The sequence below is a fragment of the Prionailurus bengalensis genome, chromosome D2 (assembly GCF_016509475.1).
Source record: "Prionailurus bengalensis isolate Pbe53 chromosome D2, Fcat_Pben_1.1_paternal_pri, whole genome shotgun sequence".
In the NCBI taxonomy this organism is placed as follows: domain Eukaryota; kingdom Metazoa; phylum Chordata; class Mammalia; order Carnivora; family Felidae; genus Prionailurus; species Prionailurus bengalensis.
In genome coordinates this window covers 45,978,427-46,000,084 of record NC_057351.1, presented here as the reverse complement: position 1 = coordinate 46,000,084, position 21,658 = coordinate 45,978,427, and the positions used below count along the sequence as shown (strand labels likewise).

Below are 21,658 nucleotides of genomic sequence, written 5' to 3'. Positions count from 1 at the left end.
TCCCACCCAAGCTCCGGAAAGGTGGGGGAAGGGGGGGCAGGGAAGTTAAAACTCCTGGGGACCACCCTTGACCAGTGGGTGACTGGAACCAATGGATAGCTGCTCCCCTTTTGTCCCTTGGTTGGGAGCCCTGATACACGTTTCATAAGTCAGTATAGACCAGGCCAGCAGGATGGAGCCCCCAGGCCCCCTAAAGCAGCAGCCTGCTCGATCCCACATTCTTCTGGGCTCTCTCCCGTTCCCGGGTTCCTTCCCTGCCCTGCACTTCTCCCTGGGGTAGCTTCCCAGACCCACCAGCACACGATCCCTTGTCTCAGGCTTTGGTTTTGAGGAACACAGACTAAGACACGTGGGGTTAGTGGGGGGAAATATTCTGTAGCAACATGAGGTAGCAGAGGTACCAGTTTCCTGCAGTTAGTAACACGTTGTATCAGCCCACGGTGCTTTGGTCACTTATTTCACGGATGTGTTGATGCACCCACTGGGAGCAAAATGTTCTATCAGGTGTAGGAGAGGCACTGGATGTATCTCCTACCTCGAAGAAGCCTCGAAGGGAGCCCAGGAGGGTGGGGACGGGAGACCAGGTGTGGACCGAGGAGAGGTCCTGGGTGCAGATCAAGCCTCTGTCACTTGCTAGATCCCAGGGTCAGGGACCTTGACCATGGTCTCAGCATCTCCTGTACACATTTGCTGGGAGGGGTACCAGCCTTGTAACTGTTACTCAGCAGTAACAGAACCGGACTCTTTACCTTTGCTGCTGACATTGTAGCTATAGAAGCACCCTACACCGAGACCTGGGAGACGTGAATCTAAGGGTTGGTACAGAAGTTGGCACAGCGTGGGTGCTTCATAAATGTTAGTTCCCTTGTCCTCCCTTAGAATAATGAATTCAACCATTATTCCCTCCAGGTCATTTTTCCATTTTAAGTGTCAGGCCCACCCCTCTTGCCTCACAACCCCCCACCCTTGGGCAGCGCAGAACTTGGTCTTCTTCGGCAACTGGCATATTCCATTTTAATATGTTGCTATTTTTAGCTTTTGTTTCTTTTCCCCGTGAAAGTTATTTTTAAAGGCGGGTAGGGGGCAGGGGACCCCGGCCTAACCATCAGTGGTGTTTTCCAGTCCTGGCCATGCTGCGTTACTGCTCAGGCCTGGCTCAGGGACCGGGGCAGGCTGAGTCGGGGCGGGGCCCCGAGCCCAGGTGCGCCCCAGGTGTTGGTGGCAGGTGGCCCTGAGGGAGCAGTTCTCAAACTGTGGTCTCAGCCCCCATCCCCAAGACCTCTGGATTCCTTCCTAGGCTTTTGATTGTGGTTTTTGCATTTGTTTGTGATAAAGGTTCAGGCCAGTCTTCCCCACCAGGCAGGGCCTCTTGGTTTTGTCCCTGCCGTGTCCCCAGCGCATAGCACAGTGCTTGCCACATGGTAGACCTTTAACAAGCATTTGTGCAAGGGAGGAACAGCCTGGTTGGCTCAGTCAGTTAAAGCATCTGACTCTTGATTTTGGCTCAGGTCATGATCCCAGGGTCGTGGGCTCTGTGCTGAGCGAGTGTGGAGCCTGCTTAAGATTCTGCCTCTTGGGGGGCGCCTGGGTGGCTGGTTGGTTGAGTGTCCAGCTTCAACTCAGGTCATGATCTCACAGTTCCTGAGTTCAAGCCCCACGTCAGACTTGATGCTGTGAGTGCAGAGCCCTCTTAGGATCCTCTGTCTCCCTCTCTCACTGCCCCTTCCCCGCTCACATTGTCTCTTTCTCGCAAAAATAAACTTAAAAAAAAAAAAAAAGATTCTTTCCCTCTGCCCTTCTCCCCCACTTGCTCTTGTGTGCATGCACATTCCCCATCTCTCTCTCAAATAAATAAATATGTCTATGTATTTGTGGAAGGGAGAATGGAATAAGGAAAACTGGGAGTGAGTGAGGGGGAACAGTTAAGGAAGGTGAAGGAGAAGGGGATATTTGAGCTGGGTTTTGATGGATGAGTAGGAGTTTACCAAATGGGCCAAGTGGAAAGGTGTCCCCAAAAGAGGGAATAGCATGTGCAAAGACGGTGAGGCATGAAGGGCATGGTATATCCCAGGAACAAGAAGTAGGGCAGAGCACCAGGAGTGGCTGCTGCGATGGGAGAGTAGCTGGGTGGACTGGAAAAGTACTCTCAGCTGATCACAGAGGAGCCCCAGTGGGAAGCAGTGAGCTGGGGGCACATCCTGATGTCAGAGGAGAGAGGCTGTGGTCTCAAATTCCTACCAGGGAAGGGAGAGGCTTGACTTGGATTTCAGAGAGGACCCTATGGCCCGCCCCACATTCTTCCCTCACTTGTGCAATTGTCCCCGTGAGAGAGATCACACTCGCAATTCTCCCACGGGTGCTGCCTGGGGTGAGGTCAGTATGGATTCCCTAAAAACCCCAATATCCCCAGAACCACAAAAGATTTCCCAGGGACACTCTGGTTTTGAGAAATGAAACTCCACCGTGGGATGAGCTGGCGAGAGGGGAAGTTGGAGCTCAAACCATTTGGAGGCTATTTGGGGCATTTTCCTAAATCAAAAGTATTCAAGGGGTACCTGGCTGGCTCAGTCAGTGGAGCATGCGACTCTTGATCTCAGGGTTGTGGGTTCAAGCCCCACAGTGGGCATAGAGGTGACTTAAAATCTTTTTTTTAAATGTTTATTTATTTTTGAGAGAGAGAGTGTGAACGGGAGAGGGCCAGAGAGAGGGGGAGACACAGAATCTGAAGCAGTCTCCAGGCTCTAAGGTATCAGCACAGAGCCTGATGTGGGGCTTGAACTCACGAACGGTGAGATCAGACTTGAGCTGAAACTGAACGCTTAACCGACTGAGCCACCCAGGCACCCCGACTTAAAGTCTTTGAAGAAAGAAAAGTGCTCAAAGCACAGGCAGGTCTAACTTCTCCGGGGCCAAACACAGGAGCTACCACCCACCTCCCTTAACAATAAAAAGGAACAATCTTCATTCAAGAAAAGCAATCTGTGTCCACAGTAGTATACCCACACGCACGCACACATGCGCGCGCACACACAAGCACACATGCGCGCGCGCGCACACACACACACACACACACTTCAGAGTCCAGAGTGAGAAGTAAGCCTCTCTGTTCCTTAGCCCCTTGCCTGAGCTCCCAGGCCCCTGTGTCCTGTTGTCCTTGCAGAAATGGGCTCGCACAACAACGCCCGTGTGCACACGTGACTCTCACAAATGGCAGCATATTCATCACGCTGCTTTTTGCTTTCTCCATGCGATAATGTATTATCCCCCTACCACCTACCCCGCCACCTTCCTTTGTTTGCTTCCTCGTCCTTTGTCCACGTACATAATTTATTCAATCAGTACATTATTGGATGTACATAATTTATTTAATCAGTACATTATTTATGTAACTTGATGGACCATTGTTCCCAGTTTATTATCTCCTTCTCCTTATGTACCTGTGCAAATTAGCCACAGCGTAAATTCCCTGGAAAGGATTGCTGGGCCGTTTAAAATTTTGATAGATATTGTCAAACTATTCCCCCAAAGAGATACAAAAATCTACTCCTGCCAACACTATAAAAGACCCCCTCAGCTCAGTACCTCCAGCTGCAAGCCACTCCCACCCCTTGGTGAGCTGGTGCCTGGCTCTGAGTGACTCCCAGGTGCCCATAGGCCCACCTTGGCTGATTCCCTGCTGAATGCACAGCCTGCGGCCCACGCCTCAGCGCCCCCACTGCCCACAGATGAGGTGAGGTTTCTTTCACTTGTCTCTTTATGGTAGATACTAGTGTCATTTAGTTTTTATTTATTTTAATTGGTTTTTAATTTATTTACTTATTTTGAGGGAGGGGAGTGGCACAGAGAGAGGGAGAGAGAGAGAATCCCAAGCAGGCTCCGCACTGCCAGCTCAGAGCCCGACTCAGGGCTAGAACTCACGAACCTGTGAGATTATGACGTGAGCCAAAACCGAAAGTCAGACGCTTAACTGGCTGAGCCACCCAGATGCCCGTCATTCAGTTTTTAAGATAGGGAATGTGGTTCAAATTTCAAAGGGTGGAAAGCCAGTCTCTCTGTGCTACCCACTTCCCTCCCCAGAAAAGCCACTGCTCCCAGTATCTTCTGGCTCCTTCCAGAGATATTTTGCACACATTCAAACAAATAAGTATCTCTTCCACTCTTCTCTCCGCCCGTCCTATGCAAACATGGTCACGTATCATTGCATTTTTCACCTCCCTGTGTCTCGCAGAGAACATTCCAAATCTGGGCATGAAGCACATCCTCATCCTTTTTAATACCCACAGAGCATCCCAAGTGAAGACTGTATATCCCACTCCCCTCCTGTTGTCACTGTCTTTTTTACTTTCTTTTCTTTGCCATGCAAATATTTTTAACTTATATGGAGTGAATTTTTTTTTTTGTGGTCTCTGGTGTTTGTGTCATATTCAGAAAGGGCTTCCCCAGTTTCGAGGTCTTACGGAAATTCCTCCCACCGTTGATCCTGATGCTTCTCTGGCTTCATGTTTCATCTTGAAATCTTCGATCCGTGGTGAATTTTTATTTTGCGATAGGTGTGATACAAGGATCCATTGGATAATATCTCTCCAGGTGGCTATCCATTTGTCTCTTTTCCATTTCTTACGTAATGTCTTCTACTGGCCCATTTGAAATAACTTGTCGTTTCCAAAGTCCGATATGTTCTGGAGGCTGTCTCTGCTCACGTCCTGTGTTACCTCCCTCGTTTTATTTCTTGTACAGCGGGATACTTGACTACAGTTTAATAAATTGGTCTCTCTCTGTTTTTTTGAAATGCATTTGCTGTTTTTGTTACAAACTTTAGAATCAACTTGTTGTATTTAAAAAAAATGCTATTAGTATTTTCTTGTGTTAAATGTATAGACTAAATTAGGGTGAACTGGTATTCTGTTATGTGGGTTTTCCTACTTACGCAATGGTATTTCTGTTTCTTCTCGTGTATAAATAGCTTGGGATCTCTGTCTATTAATTTTGCGTCTGGACACCTTACTGCATTCTCTTACTGCCTCCCATCATTTTTCAGTCCACTGGCTTTGGTTTTCTCTCTATATAAACAAGAGCGATAATAACACTGTACCCTTCCCTCCAGCTTTTACTGTTTTATGTTCTTTTTCTGATCTAATTGCACTGCAGAAGACTTCCGGGAGAACGTTAAATACCAGTGCTGATGGGGGGCCTGCTGGGATTGTCCCTGGCCTTGATGGGAACGCTGCTAGTGTCTCTCCATAAACGCAGTGTTGGCTTTGGTATATCTATGTCAAAGAAGGATCTATCTATTTTTATTTCATGGAAGATTCCCATCAAAATGGATGTTAAATATTGTCAAGTGCTTTCTAAAGTTTCTCCTTGGAGAAACAGATTTAAGAGAGCCCTAAAGAAACCACGGGGACCCAAGTCTTTGCGCCACTCCCCGGGACACCCCCTGTTGTGCTACCTTCCACCACTCCTGGCCCCCTGGGCCGGCATCGTTTCCCCAGCGACAGATGGTGACAGAGCTGGGGCTCCCTGGGCAGTGCTGCCCAGGTGATAGAGCAGAGCACCGTGGGGAGGGTGAGTGTTTAGACGCCCCCCCTCCCCAGCTTTCAGTACCCTGTTTACTCGGTCCCTCTACCCTCCCTGGTCTCTTTTGTCTCTCCCAGGTAGGATAATAAAATGGCTTTCTAGAAATGCAGAGGTGAGTTGTCATCCCTGGCTGAGGTCTGCTGCCATAGGGGGCACACAAGACACAAGCCTCAGTGTCTTTGGAAGCTAATCCCAGAGGTGACCTCTATCACCTTTTGCCCTTTCTATTTATTGAAAACAAGTTACTAGGTTCAGCCCACATTGAAGAGGGTGTGATGCCGGGAAGCAGGGTTCATTCACTGGGGTCTTAGAGGCTGCTCACCACAGGGATGGGACCGGGAGGACAAAGGGCAGCCAGATTGCTTGGGTTCAGACCCTCAGCCTGCAAGAGTGGGGTGTGAGTGGCCAACACTTTAGGGGACCAGTTAACATGCAGTTTCCCCTTGCTGACCGGGGCCATTTGGGAAGCTGCACTCAGTCATGTGACCTCCGACAAATGACTCAGCCACTGTTTTCTCATCTGCAAAGTGGGTGTGATCATTGTACCACCTTTTAGGGTCATTGTGAAGCTGAAACATTGAGTTAAAATAGGCAGTTTGTAGAAACTGTGCCCAGAACACTGTAAACAACCAATCAAACTTGGATGTTGTACTAAGAGAGATTGCCTGTCACTTCCACAGAGCTTTCCAGGTGTCCCCATGGTGACCACTGCCACCCTTTTCGAGACACTGAACCAGTCCTGGGAGATACCAGCCAGACCAAGGGAGGCAAGCCCCGCTTTCCTGAAACTTAACATCCTTTAGCAGAGACACAGTAAACACGTAAATAGGCTAATTTCCCCATGTGACAAGCCCTGGAGAGAAAAGAGCATGACAGTGATTGGGCAGGAGGGACAGTTACTTGACAGAGGTTCTCACCCAGGGAGGGTTTCTCTAAATTGAAGTCTGAGCCGAAGTCTGAAGGTGTGAGGGAGCTGGCCATGCAGGGAGCTGGGAGAATACCCAGCACTGAGCACTAGGTTGTAGTTGGAAGAGAGTGAGTCTGAGGAAAGAGAAAGGGGGCCCAAATGGCTGATAGCAGTAAGGGTGGGCAAGTAGGTGGACGTGTGGTCATGGGGCCTGGGACCCCAAGGTTACAGCAGAGCTGGATTATATCCCAAGAACCGTAGGCCCCCTGAAGAGTTTTAAGCAGATGTGCTTTGTTTTTAATTGGCTGTTTTTCTTTGTTGAAGGGATGGATGGACGGACAGTTGGACAAATGGGGAAGATGGGCAAATAAACAGGTGGCATCACCACCAGCATAGGCTTTCACCAGAGTGCAGTGCCCGCTGCCTGCCCCAGCCCTTTAGGAAATCACTTCAGAGTTTCCCCGTGGTCGAGGTTCTGACACTGTCCTGGAAGGAATGAGTAGTGCAGGAGGGACGGCCAGGTTGGGCAAGAGGGCTGTCTCCAGCTCTCTTTTTTTAATTATTTATTTTTGGGGGTGGGAGGGGGCAGAGAGAGATGGAGGGTCCCAAGGAGGCCCTGTGCTGACGGGCTCGGCCCGGAGCCTGCTTCGGGTTCTGTGTCTCCCTCTCCCTGCCCTTCCCCCGCTTGTACTCTGTGTTCCTCTCAAAAATAAACAGACATTAAAAAAAAAAAAAAGAGTCTGACGCTTAACTGACCAAGCCACCCAGGTGTCCCTGTCTCCAGCTCTCTTTGTATCAAGGGTGGTGGAGACACCATAAGGATGGAAGCTGATGTCATGGAAAGAGTCCCAAACAGCTAAGTTCAAGTCCTGGCTGTGCCAGATCCCAGCTGGGTGGCCCTGGGCCCTTGGGAGCGCCCGGGGCTCTGGCTTCCCCGGCTGTTGCAGGGATACTGGTGACTTATGGTTTCCCCGTCTCATTCAGTCCCCACCAGAACCTCGCCAGGCAGATCCCATTATTGGCTTCATTTTGCTGATGAAGAAATGGAACCTGAAAGATTATGTGGCCAGTGGTGACTTAATATTACTCGGGCTTCTCCCATGGATTCATTGAGCCCCCACCAACCTACTGAGGTGGGCTTTCCCAGGCTCCGCTTGGAAAGGACCCTGAGGCACAGAGTGGATGGGGCTGGACGTCCAGCCCTGTGCTCTCAGCACCTAGCAAGCTGGGGGACAGGACAGCCCCAGTGGTGGGCCAGAGCCCGTGCTGTGCGCCTGGCAGGAATGCAGGGGAGGGAGCGCTGAAGGGATTTCCGCTGGTAGAAACCAGCAGACCGGACCCTGCACCCAGCGGGAGGGCCCCCTGGGGGATCTGGCTCTTGCCTCCTCGCCCCGCCCCCGCCCGGGACTGTCCTAGCTTTGGGGCCCTGAGAAGTGCGGAACTTCCCCAAAGGAGACAAAAAGGTCCTGGCCCAGTGCCTTCTGAGCAGAGCGTACAGGCAGCCTCAGCTCCTGCACGCGGAGCCGCCTAGCCTCAGTCCCTGGCTTGGCTGTGTCTAACGGTCACTCCTCCGGCCACACCATGCCCTTCTGGCCAGCCAAGTATCTGAAGAGGAGCAGGTGTCAGCCCTGGGGTAAGTGGGCAGCCAGGGTCAAGAGCAGGTTGCGGGGCCAGTAGGCCAGGGGTGATTAACCCTTGAAGGGCAAGCGGCCTTTGATGACTCCAAGTGGGTCAAGAGGTCAAGAGAAATGAGCGGAGACGAGGACAGGATCCTGAGGGCAGCTTGGACCCGAGTTCGGAGTCAGCCTGGTGTGGTCTGGCTGGGATGGGCAGGGAGGCAGCCCTTGGAGACTGCAGAAAAGCCCAGCTGGCTGGAAGGCGTAGCTCAGAGCTGTCCCCCACAACAGTCTCAGCAAGTCTGAGGGTGGCTCTTCTCCCCTCCTTCCAGCCCCAGTCTAGGCTGCCTCAAAGCTGTCCTGTAGCCACCAGCACATCTGGCTACTGAGCACTTGAAACGTGGCTGGTCTGGATGTGCTCTTTGTATAAAATATACACTGGGTTTTGAAGGCTTGGTATAAAAAATACATTAAAGTTGTCAATTACAGGTTGAAATGAATGGTACTCTTGTGGAGGTACTGGGATAAGTGAAATATATTATGCAAAATAATTTCACCTGTTTCTTTGCACCTTTTTCAATGTAGCTGCCAAAACGTTTAAAAATGTACATGTGGCTTTCATTATGTTTCCACTGGACCACACTGTCCCAGACGGTATTTCCAGCTATATTCCTACACTTGGCCTCCAACCCTGGGAATCCATCAGTTGGGGCTTCCCTGGGGCTCCCCACTCCCCTGGGCTGCCAGTAGAATGACAGTGGGTCCTGTGACAAGTCCTATATTGCAGTTACTATTACCTTTAAATAGTGACTTCTTTTATTTTTTAAACAATTTTTCCATAACTCCCGGCCTAATACAGATAGTATTTGATTAATTACATCAGAATGACAGTTTTTCCACCTGAATGTCCTAGAATGAGTCCCATGGGCTACCGTGGTTTACAAAATGCTTTCATAAATAACATTCGCTCTTTTTTCTTTTTGTTATAAAAGTTTTTGCACAGAAACGTTGAGAGATAGTGGGTTCCTGTTCTGGATCCTGTGCCAGAATATGCTGCATTTTGGGGTTACCACCTTTCCCCCAAAGCCCCCCTTGCATGGGTGGAAAAGGAGACTCCAGCACAAAAGGAAATTCTTAAATTCAGGAGCTCAGAGGGGAAGAAAGCCCAAGTGGGAATAAGAAAAGCTGGGTTGGGGTCCTGGCTGGGTCACCTAAGGCCGGTCCCTTGAGCAGAGTGGGGACAGGGTTAGGAACTAGTCTGCCTAGGGTCCTAGTTCACTGGTTTTACAGCTTGGATGTGTTTCTCACCATCTCTGGGCCTCAGTTTCCTTTCCTGTCCGATGGGGATAATGACACCACTTACTTTGTGAGTGTTCAAACTTGTGATGCTCACCCGTTCGTTAACATCACGCCTGCCTCAAAGCGAGTGCCTTGTGCGTGCCCCTTGGTTCTGCTGCGGCTGCAGTTAGCCATCCATTCATCCCAGATTCTGTGCGTGCCCTCCCCGTGCCAGGCACTGCTTGGTGTGCTGGAGTTGCTTACCAGATAGACGAGGTGGGGTGAGCCAAAAATAAACAGTATAAATAAGCCTATCGTGTAAACATGTAAACTGTGTGTGTGCTGCATTGTGATAAGTGCTGTGGAAAAAGTAAGGACAGGAAGGGGCATGGGTTGTAGTGGATGATGACGTTTACATAGAGTTGTTGGGAAAGATTCCCCAAGAAGGCCACATTTGAGGAAAGACCTCAAGGAGGTGAGGGAGTGTCTGGGAGAACAGCTTCTCGGGCAACAGCAAGGGCAGGAGCAAAGACCTTCAGGCAAGGATGTGCCTGGTGGTTGGAGGAATGGCCTAGAACAAAGAGGAGAGCAGCCGTGAAATCAGGAGTAGCAGGAGGGCTGGGGGCCTGGGGCGGGATGGGGGATAGGGGTGAGCGGCCTGGAAGATCATTGTAAGGACTCTGCTGAGAGGGGCGGTTTTTGCTTTGAGCAGAGGTGTGTGAGCTGGTTTAGGTCTTACTGGGCCACTGTGGCCGCCATATCGAGAACAGATTGTAGGGGCAAGCGAGGGCCTAGGGAGCACGCCAGTAATCTGGATGACAGAGGATGGTGGCTGGGACCAGGTGGAACAGTGAAAGGCGGTCAGGGTTTGAAGATCTTTTGAAGGAGGAATCAGTGGAACTTACTGATAGGAATGGATGTGACATGAGAGAGAGCAGACCTGAAGATGCATTTGGTTGCCACTTGAGTAGCTAGAAGAGGGAGTCGCCCTCATCGGAGAAGGGGAGGGTGGGGCAGATCCAGAGGTGGATTTCATACCTGCTAAGGGCGTGCTGCCTGGAGACGTCCCGGTGGAGCTGTGGGGCAGGCAGTGGAGAGTGGGTCTGGAGGGCAGGGGACAGTGAACTTGGAAGTCGTCAGCATAGGGATGGCATGGTCATCACATAGAGTCTTGAGACTAGATGAGCCCACCAGAGGAAACTGGGTCAGTGTGGGGACAAGGCAGGGGGAAAGGCCAGGTGACCCCAAGTTTCTGCCTGGGGTACCTGAATGCCCAGCACTGAGATGGGAACACAAGAGGAGGCTGGTGTGATAGATGAGGTCCTGATGATTTTCAGAGAAGCCATGCTGTGCCCATGGGACATCACATGATCGTAGAATTGTAAAAGACATTTAGACTCATAGGAAGTAATCTGGTTGTTATATATCTGGTTGTTATATATCTGATTCTTAACTGGGGGCAGTTTTGCCCCCCAAGGGACATTTGGCAATATATGGAGACTTTCTTGGTGGTCAGCCTGGGAGACAGGGACAGGCTGCTACAGGCGTCTGGTGGGTGGAGGCCAGGGATGATGCTAAACATCCTGCTGTGCACAAGACAGCTCGTCACCACCCCCAGGAAGAATTATCTGGCCCCAAACATCAGTAGTGCTGAGGTGGGAAAATTCTGCTTTCTATTGTATTAATTGAATGTGATAATAAAAGTGAACCTTTAGGGGCGCCTGGGTGGCTCAGTCGGTTCAGCGTCCGACTTTGGCTCCGGTCATGATCTTGCGGTTTGTGAGTTCAAGCCCCCCATCAGGCTCTGTGCTGTCAGGGCAGAGCCCTCTTTGGATCCTGTATCCCCCCCCGCCCTCTCTGCCCCTCCCCTGCTCATGCTCTCTCTCCCAAAAATAAATAATGAACTTTTTTTTTTTTAAGTGAACATTTAAAGAGCTTGTTAGGTGCCAGGTGCTAAGCCAGGGGAGTATCTCAATGCTCTTCTCCCGAAAGGGTAGCTACCTTCATTTTCTTCACCCTACAGGTGTTGGACTCTGACGCTTGGCAAAGTTAAGTCACGGTGCTCCCCCTGGTGGAGCTGAGGGTTGACCCCAGGTTGGGCTCTAAGCACCATTCTAGAAGGCCTCAGAGGCCTGTGACATGTGTCGGGATGGGATGGAAACACAATGGCCACACAGCCTGGTTTAAAAAAAGGAAAGGGGAAAACCAAAAACAGTAACAAGAGACCCTCAGCCTTCATGATGCGTTTCTTCCTGAAAAAATTGGCTGTTAGGACTTTTTTTTTTTTTTTTTAACTAAAGCTAATACAACTCTTTTCCTAAGTAGCAGAGGAAAAAGTAAGCATAAACGATTGAATGCCGTAGAAAATGCCAGAGTTTGCTTTAATGGCCTGTTTTACCTTCCTTGCACTCCCCTCGGCTGCCAGAGAGGAGGTTTTATATTATAAATAGAGAATGCGTGTATTGTCGAACCAACCTCGGTTTGAATCCTGGCCTCTCCACTTGTTTGTGAGCTAAGTGTTTAACTTCTCAGAGCATCCATTTATTCATCTGTAAAATGGGATCAGTAACACTCCTTCCTACGGTATTTATGAGGACTAGGTGTGGCCGTGTGTGTTAAGCTTCTTGCACAGTGTTTTACACATAGCAGGTCATTAAAAGTGGTAGCGGGACTTCGTTTCTGGATACAATGGAACAACAGGGACCAGTTTGCTCTCTCACCTAAAACAACTCCCTCCCCACAAAAAAGGGACAAGTAATCTGAAACAGTTTTGAAGATTCTGAACAGTGGCAGTGAAGGACTGTGACCCCCAAAAGATGGGAAACAAATGAGGTAAGGTCTACACGTGCCCCAGCTGGAGAAAGTTCCAGGCTGTGCCGCAGAAAGGGGAACCCCAGGTGGAACCCCTTGTACTCCATGCATTAAGGAGACAGAGCTTAGGGATGGAGAGACCAAAGCATCTAGAGTTTTCGGATGGGATACCCAGGAGGAAAGAGCTGCTCAGAGAGAAAACTCCTTGAGAACGCATCACCATGTACAGTGAGGACATGACCTGAACCCGAGGAGGGGACCACCAGGGAGGATTCCAGGCAGCAGCATCCCCTCTAACACAGGGCAGGGAATAGTTCCTGTTACATCTACCACCCTGGAAAACCTCATGACTCATGGGGCGTTGCATAGGAAACACGGAAGGGTTTTCCCTTAGCAGTGGGGAAGAATTGGCTCATCCTGAGTGTTCTGGACCCACCTAAGAAACCTTAGAAGCAAAATCTATGAGGATCAAACTCGTTCCAAGTAACCTAACTTCATTCCAGAAGGGACTCAAGTGCTTTTAGAGGAATACAGAAATGTTCAGCACCCAACGATTTAGGAGTCACAATGTCTGGCACCGAATAAAAAATATCAGGCATGCAACGAATCAAGAAAACAGGACCCACAATGAGGAGAAAAATGAATCCACTGACACCAGCCTAGAAATGACAGTATTAAAATTAGCAGACGGAGACGGTAAAACAGTTTTTATACCTGTATTCCAGTAGGTTCAGAAAGTTAAGTAGAGACATGAAAGATATTTTTGAAAAGACCCCAAATCAAACTTCTAGAGCTCAAACCTACAATGCATGAGATACAAAATATACCAGATATGGGACACCTGGGTGACTCTGTCTGTCAGTTAAGCGGCCGACTCTTGATTTCGGCTCAGGTCTTGATCTCAAGGTTGTGAGTTCAAGCCCTGTGTTGGGCTCCGCACTAGGTGTGAGGCCTACTTAAAAAGAATGAAGTTCAATCCATACCTTGCACCAAATTCAGAAATTAACTCATAGACCTAAATGTAAGTCCTAAAACCACGAAACTTCTAGGGGAAAACTTTTATGACCTTGAGTTAAGCAAAGATTTCTTAGAGAAGCACACTCAGTAAAAGAAAAACATTGGTAAATTGGGCTTCACTAAAATTAAAAACTTCTTTTCTAAATACACTCTTAAGAGAATGAAAAGAAAAGGCACAGACAGGAGAAATACTTGCAGAGCATATATCTGATACAAGACTTGTATCCAGAATATGTAAAGAACTCTCAAAACTCAATAAGGAAAAAATGCACAAATGTATGGCCAACTCATCTTTTTTTTAACGTTTATTTATTTTTGAGACAGAGAGAGACAGAGCATGAACGGGGAGGGGCAGAGAGAGGGAGACACAGAATCTGAAACAGGCTCCAGGCTCTGAGCCATCAGCACAGAGCCAGACGCGGGGCTTGAACTCACGAACCGCGAGATCATGACCTGAGCCGAAGTCGGACGCTTAACCGACTGAGCCACCCAGGCGCCCCTGGCCAACTCATCTTTGACAAAGCAAGAAAGAATATCCACTGGAAAAAAAGACAGTCTCTTTAGCAAGTGGTGCTGGGAGAACTGGACAGCAACATGCAGAAGAATGAAACTAGACCACTTTCTTACACCGTTCACAAAAATAAACTCAAAATGGATGAAGGACCTGAATGTGAGACAGGAAACCATCAAAACCCTAGAGGAGAAAGCAGGAAAAAACCTCTCTGACCTCAGCCGCAGCAATTTCTTACTTGACACATCTCCAAAGGCAAGGGAATTAAAAGCAAAAATGAACTATTGGGACCTCATCAAGGTAAAAAGCTCCTGCACTGCAAAGCAAACAATCAACAAAACTGAAAGGCATCCGACAGATTGGGAAAAGATATTTGCAAATGACATATCAGACAAAGGGCTAGTATCCAAAATCTATAAAGAACTCACCAGACTCCACACCTGAAAAACAAATAATCCAGTGAAGAAATGGGCAGAAAACATGAATAGACACTTTTCTAAAGAAGGCATCCAGATGACCAACAGACATGAAAAGATGCTCAACGTCGCTCCTCATCAGGGAAATACAAATCAAAACCACACTGAGATACCACCTCATGCCAGTCAGAGTGGCTAAAATTAATAAATGAGGAGTCTACAGATGCTGGAGAGGATGTGGAGAAACAGGAATCCTGTTGCCCTGTTGGTGGGAATGCAAACTGGTGCAGCCGCTCTGGAAAACAGTGTGGAGGTTCCTCAAAAAATTAAAAATCGATCTTCCCTATGACCCAGCAATAGCACTGCTGGGAATATACCCAAGGGATACAGGAGTGCTGATGCATAGGGGCCCTTGTACCCCAATGTTTATAGCAGCGCTTTCAACAATAGCCAAATTATGGAAAGAGCCTAAATGTTCATCAACTGACGAATGGATAAAGAAGATGTGGTTTATATATATAATGGAATACTACTTAGCAATGAAAAAGAATGAAACATGGCCTTTTGTAGCAACGTGGATGGAACTGGAGAATGGTATGCTCAGTGAAATAAGTCCTACAGAGAAAGACAGATACCATATGTTTTCACTCTTCTGTGGATCCTGAGAAACTTAACAGAAGACCATGGGGGAGAGGAAGAGGGGGGACTTACAGAGAGGGAAGGAGGCAAGCCATAAGAGACTCTTAAATACTGAGAATAAACTGAGGGTTGATGGGGGGTGGAAGGGAGGGGAACGTGGGTGATGGGCACTGAGGAGGGCACCTGTTGGGATGAGCACTGGTGTTGTATGGAAACCAATTTGACAATAAATTATATTAAATAAATAAAAATGGAAAAAAAAACAGAGTATTTAGGGTAACCAAGTAACTATAACAAATTCTTGGAGTCCTAAATCTTCTTCTGAGCCATCTTGAGACACTGGTTCAGAGAAGCTTATGTAGCAAAGCTTCCTGGAGGCATCAGGCTTCCCCCCGCTCCGACTCCCCCCCGCCTCTGTGGCAGTGCTCACACCCCACGAATGACCATGGCAGCCACCGAGCCACGGGTGCAGACTTTGCTTCCCGCAGGTGCACACACACTTGTCTGGCTTCGGGCTCTGCCGCCTCTGCCCCCTGACTCCCTTCCCCTCCACCTCCACCGCCCTGCTTCCCAGCGGCTGCACGGGCTCCCAAGGAGCAGGGCTTGTGTGTGTGGTGAGGGCTCCAGAAGCCATCCTGGGGCCCCGACACGCTTGTCTCCTTGCTCATCACCCTCCTGAGCTTTGGGCCTCACAGGCCTGTCCAGACTACTGGCCCTGCTCAGGTGCCCCCTCAGTGAGGACACACCCCACCCTGTGCTCCAGCTCTCAGAGTACTCTGCTCCATTTCCTGGCCCTTGGCGGCCTTGCTGGGACCACTGTCAGACTGATCCCACCAGGCTGCCTTCTCTTTGAGGGGTGACAAGAGCATGGGGTGGGTCAGAGCCCAGAGCAGGGGACTTTGAATCCCAGCCTCTACCACGTAGTAGCCGTGTGAGTTCAAGCAAGTTCCTTAATCACTCTGTGCCTCAGTTTCCTTGACTGAGGAAACTGCGGAAAGTAACAGCACCTCCCACCACACAGTCTTTGTGAAGATTAAAGAATCCCAGGAGGACGGTTTTGTCCACTTAAGTGTCTGCAGCTTCTAGAAGAGTCCCGGGCAGGTACCACGCACTGAGGAAGCACTTGCTCCTGTCTCCATCCCAGGGCTGCAGGCTCTAGCAAGGGGGTGTCCTGGGTCTCACGGTTCTCCCTAATTGCCACCCCACCCCCTCAAGAACCCAGGACCTTGGGACTCACACCCCACCTGCAGACAGTCCTGCTCAGGGTCGGTGGCTCTGGGACCAGAGGCTAGTACTTGGGTGAGTTACATATTGCAGGATGTTGGGGATGAACGAAGACAAGATCATTCTTGAAAAGCCTTTAGATGAAGTTCAGTATAAATGGTTTTTGTGTACGCCCTAAAGATGAGTTCATTTATACATGAAAACGTGAGAACCGCTGGAGCTACATTAGGGAAAATTTAATGACATCTGTCTGAACTTTCCCATCCTTCTGCGTTGAGATGCAATGTCTAGCTGCGAGTGGGGACGGGTGGGGATTTCTAGAGCGTTTTGCTCCATCCTGGTTTGACAGCAGGCCTCCGTAATGTTACTGCTTGTGGAGAATCAGGCCTCCTTTCCAGGCTGGGGAAGGAGGCCTGTAATGTCAGAGCGGACGTTAAAAGCATAGTGATGTTGCACTTTGCGCGGAAGAGGCGTAAAGCTGATGCAGAACAAAATACATAGGCTACTCTGGGTTCTGAACTTCTCCCAGCTGGCCTCCAATGTGAATGCTCTTTCCCTAATAGTGCCTGGGCATGCTTCTAATGATTTCTGTTTTGATGCGGAAATGTAACTAGGTGGAAGCCTACAAGGGCCCCAAAGATACACGTGTGGGGTGTGAAAGGAGTGGCGGCGGGTGGGAGGGGGCTGCCAAAACGGAACCAGAAGCTTGGCCGTTGCCGACAGGTTTGGGAGAGGCGGCCTTCTCACAGGGCAGGGAAGAACAGGCTAACTGGCGTTGGGGTGGACAGTGCTGTGGGAGTGTGAGCCCCGGTGTCCGCACGGGGGTCCTTGCAGTAAGCCTGTGTCTCCCTGTCTTGCAGGTGGTACCGGGGAGCGGGAGAAGGTGCCGGCCAACCCCGAGGCGCTCCTGCTCATGGCCAGCTCCCAACGTGACATGGAGGACTGGGTGCAGGCCATCCGCCGGGTCATCTGGGCCCCACTTGGCGGAGGTACTGCCCGTAGATCGCATGCTCACCCTCTAGAACCCTTGCCTTCAGGTAATCATGCCCCTCCGCCCTGCACTGAGCCCGCAAGACCTCTCTCACTCGGGACCCACTGGCTGTGTCCCTAGCTGCTTACGGCAGGCAAGCCATGCTGTCCTCTTCTGCTGCCGGCCCCTGACAGTCACACCTCCACTTTACTGGACAGGCAGCCGCAGGGGAATTGGGGCCACCTTTCAAAACATGCCCTCCTCCAGCTAGAATCCTGTGGCGTGTGCATACTGCCTCCCTGCGTCCAGAGCCCTGCTGCACAGCAGGTGTTTTTGAGGTGGTCTGCACTGGGTCCCGCGTCCTTCCCTCTGCTGTGCCTTCCTACAGCCACACAGGGCCCCTGCGCTGCCCACACAACCAGCGCCTTGTTTCTGAGCTGAGAGCAGTGGTTGCCATTTACGCAGCTTTATTGAAAACACTTATCGGATGCTTGAAACGTACCTGGTCATATTCCGGACACTCGGAAGTTCAGTGATAAAACAAAATAGAGGATTCCTCCGCCCTCCTCTCCCGTCCATTGTCCAGTGGGAGACGGAGAATAGGCAAGTCAAGGTGTCACATGATTTTAAGTAGAGAGAAACACAATAAAGTAAATTTAAGTAGGATGATAGAGGGGATGCTGTGTTAGATGTTGTAGCCTAGCCAGCTCAATGAAGTGGCCAGGAGAGCCAGGGGAGTGCTGGGCAAAGAGCATTCAGGCAGAGGGGCAAGCAAGTGCAAAGGCCCTGAGGGGGGAGTGAAAGATTTGGACACAGAGAATCTCAGGAAGGCCAGCGGGTCTGAGGGAGTGAGGACAGGAGAGTAGAGGACATGAGGCAGGAGAGGTCACTGAGGCCTTGGGGACATGGTGGGTATCTCAAGATTTTGTTCTCAATCGGTGGGGCACCAAGGAGGGCTCTGAGCAGGAGACAGACACGACCTGACCCAGATTTGTAAAGGGCCCTTTGGCCCCATGTGAGGGGTGGAGCAGAGAGAGACAGGAGTGGACACGGCAGGCTGAGACAGCCATCAGACGGGGGTGACGGGGACACAGGCTGGCGTGGGGGTGGAGAAGAGAGTGAAGAGGGCTCAGCTGCAGCTGTGTTCTGAAGGTAGGGCTGCCAGGGTCTGCGGACAGACACAGGGTGCCAGAGAAAGGAAGGGTGGCCCCCGGCTGTGTGGTCGGTGCCCCTCTGCAATCATCATGAAAAGAGCTTTTAGAAGGGGTCACCATACTGGCTGGGCTGCGGCCACCAACTCCCTGCTGAATGTGGACACCATGTGACCATGAGAGCCATGGACATCCTGTCTCCCCCGCACAGTGTCTGAGTGCTGCACATTCTGGGCAGGGGCGGAAGCTCACCTTTCAGGGCTTGGAGCCCGTCTCCAGACCCAGTGTGCTCTGTAGGCTGGCTGAGCCCCTCACTTCCCCACTCACCTCGCCAGCTGTCCTCTGCTATTCCCGGCTGTGGCCTGCCTGGCCATCTCTCCTAGAACCACTGATCCTCACATAGAAGAGTCGATATCACTTGGAAAGTCAGTTTTTTTCCTGTGCTTCATAAATGCCCTCACACTGTTAGTCATGGCCTCCCTGCCTCCTGAGGCTCGTGGCAACTTTGACCCAAGACCCAGGGACACTCAGGGATTTCTGCGGCCTTCACAGACCTCCTTGGATGCAAAGTGGTTGGAATTGAACCCATGGAACAAAATAGAGCCCAGAATCAGACTCTCATCCAGCTGGACTTTGACTTACGACAGACAGCACCTCCGAACACCAGGGAAAGGAGAACATCATTGTGATCTTGGGTAGAGAAAACTTCTTTTTGCAGGAGTTATAAAAATCATTAATCTTTTAGGAAAAGATCGATAAATTATGCTCTACACAAGGAAGAGCATCTGTTCGTTAAAAGGTAGATTAAGAAAATGAAAAGACAAGCATCTAGGGTGGGAGAAGGTGTTTGCACCACATACAGCCGTCAAATGACTTGCTCCTCAAACCTCTACAAACCCAGAAGGCAACGACAGACAAGCCAGTAGAAACTCTGGCAAGAGACTCGAACAGGCACTTTACCAAGAAAGAAATCCTTGTGACCAGTGAACATAGGCTGCGGCGTTCAGCCTCGTTAGTCATCAGGCAGGTGCATGTTAAACCACGACATGCCACTTATAGTCACCCACCAGAAAGACTGAATGAAAAAGGCGGGTGGTTCTCGGAGGTGACAAGGACAGAGCTACGGGCACTTGTGGGTATTGCCGGGATCTGCAAAAGTTGCTATGCACCCCGAGGCCCCGCAGTGCCACCACTAGGCATGTCCCAGATAGAAATATGTGTGCAGATATGCTGGGGACTTGGACACGTCACACGTTCACAGCAGCCTTACCCATGATGGCCTGACCCTAACCAGGGGTTTAGGAACGATCCAGGGGCTCAAGAAGTATGATTCGTTCTTGCAGCAGGAAACTCTACAGCAGTGGAAAAGAATTACCCACAACTCCACCTAACAACGTGCATGAATCCTAAACACCTACCATGGGACTAGGGAGGCTCAGTAACATGTTATAGGTATAATTCCATGTGTATAAAGTTGAAAAACAGGGCAGAAAGAAAACTGTACTATTTGTAGGTGGGTAATTGGGCAGCAGAAATAAAGAAAGGCAAAGAAACAAATGCCATAAAAGTCTGGATAGAAGTCTCGCTTACACAGGTGTTCATTTTACAGCAATGTGGTAATCTGCAGGTATATGCTTTAAGTACGTTTCTGGATGTACGGATACTTCACTATATTAAAAAAACAAAAAACAGAGAAGCTCAAGGCTGAAGTGTCTATGTAATTTGGCCAAGACAACCCAGCTACTCAGGGAGCAAAGCTGAGAAACAAAGGTGGATGTTCTAACCCCAGAGGCCATGCTTTGACTCAGACCATGCAGGGCGCTGGCACACCCATCTACTCTATTCGTGGTGCCAGCTTCTGGCCACACATCCACCTCTCTCTCCCCTTCCCTCTCTCTTTCCCTCCCTCCCTCCCTCCCTCCTTCTCTGTGCTTGCTCAGAACTGGGACCCTTTGCAGAACCCAACATAGAACCCAGATCTGTCCCTCCCTCAGGTCCCCCAGCATTTACCAAATTTCTCAGACTGCGTGCTGCAGAACTTGTAAGATTTCAAACAGGAACCGTCATCAAAGGCGCTTATCTCCTTTCTACCAGAAGCATAGAGGAAACGCAGCAATCGCAGGGGTTAGCGACAGCAGACATGTCTGGGCAAGCCATGGGCACTCACAGGTGGGCTCAGTCAGCTTCTGCAGCAGGTTCCTGGCAAAGCTGTTATTAGCCTGGGTTCCCCTGGAAAGGAGGCTTAGAGGATCAGTCCTTCTTTCACTGTTAATAACGGAGTCCGTGAGCCCTTTCAAGCATGTTTGTTCTGGCAGAGAGCAGGCCACCTCTGACAGACAGGAATGGGCAGTGTGCCTGCTGCAGTCAGAGGCAGCCCCGGCCATCCCCATGGAGAAGACTGGAGGCAGCAGACCCACGGGGTCAGCGGAGCCCGTTACTGGAGATGGCCTGCCCAGAGGTGGCAGTCCCTCTTATCTGGGCATTCGTTCATTCATTCAGCCAGTCATTCATTCACTTGTGAAAGTATTCTAGGAGCCAGGGATACAGCAGTGAACAGGACAGACAAGGTCTCTACCCTCATGAAATGCACATTCTAGGAGAGAACAGGTAACAAGCCGATTGCAGGGCTCCGTGGAGAAAGGTGAGGGGGGAAGGGCAAGTAAGGGCTTTGGAGGTTGGAGTTTCCTGACATTTGAGTAAAGGAGCTGAAGGGTGACGTACACATATACCTGGGCAGAGAGGTTTGGAGGCAGGGGTAGTGGGGTCCATGTCGGAAGAGCAGCGAAGAAGCCAGTCTGCCTGGAGCAGTCTGCGAAGAGGGAGAGAGCAGGAAGTGGGTCAGAGAGGTAATGGGGTTTAAGTCAGTAGGGCCTTGTTGTCACGGTGATGACACTGGCTTTCCCTGAGTGACGTGGTGCCCTTGCTGGGTTTTGAACAGAGAATGGCAGAGCCTGACAGGGTTCCAGCGGGATCCCTCTGGCCACCTGTTGAGAATAGATCCCAGAAGGCAAGGCCAGAAACAGGGAGATGAGCTAGGAGCTCATTATCCACTAATGCAACTGGGAGACGATGGCAGCTTGGCCTGGGTGGTACTGGTGATGAGAAGTAATTGAATTCTTGATATATGTTAAGGTAAAGCCAGTGTAAGTATTTCCCTGCTGGAATGGAAGAAAGGTATAAGAGAATGAGAGAAGTCAAGGGTAATTGCAGGATGTTTTGATCTAAGCAACTGGAAGGATGGATTAGCCATTAACAGATGAGAAAGACCAAAGGAAGTGCAGTGTTTGGAATGAAGCATGACAGTTCCCATTGGGCTTAGTCTGAGATACCTGGTAGAGGCTCAAGTTTGTTATTATTTTTTTAACGTTTATTTATTTTTGAGAGACAGAGCATGAACAGAGTAGGGGCAGAGAGAGAGGGAAACACGGAATCTGAAGCAGGCTCTAGGCTCTGAGCTGTCAGTACGGAGCCCAATGCAGGGCCTGAACTCACGAACCACAAGATCGCGACCTGAGCCAAAGTCAGACACTTAACCGACTGA

General features: G+C 50.1%; 1 protein-coding gene across 7 annotated transcripts in view; it reads left to right on the top strand.

Annotated features, from left to right (window-relative positions):
• Nucleotides 1-21,658, top strand: part of ARHGAP22 (Rho GTPase activating protein 22) — a 171,290-nt gene that overhangs the window by 125,219 nt on the left and 24,413 nt on the right. For 4 of the 7 annotated variants that reach the window (XM_043596814.1, XM_043596810.1, XM_043596811.1 and 1 more), the window contains exon 4: nucleotides 16,857-17,033. In XM_043596814.1, the coding sequence (XP_043452749.1) occupies nucleotides 16,857-17,033 (177 nt within the window). The remainder of the gene's footprint in view (nucleotides 1-16,856; nucleotides 17,034-21,658) is intronic. The other 3 variants (XM_043596812.1, XM_043596813.1, XM_043596816.1) reach the window with 1 other exon arrangement.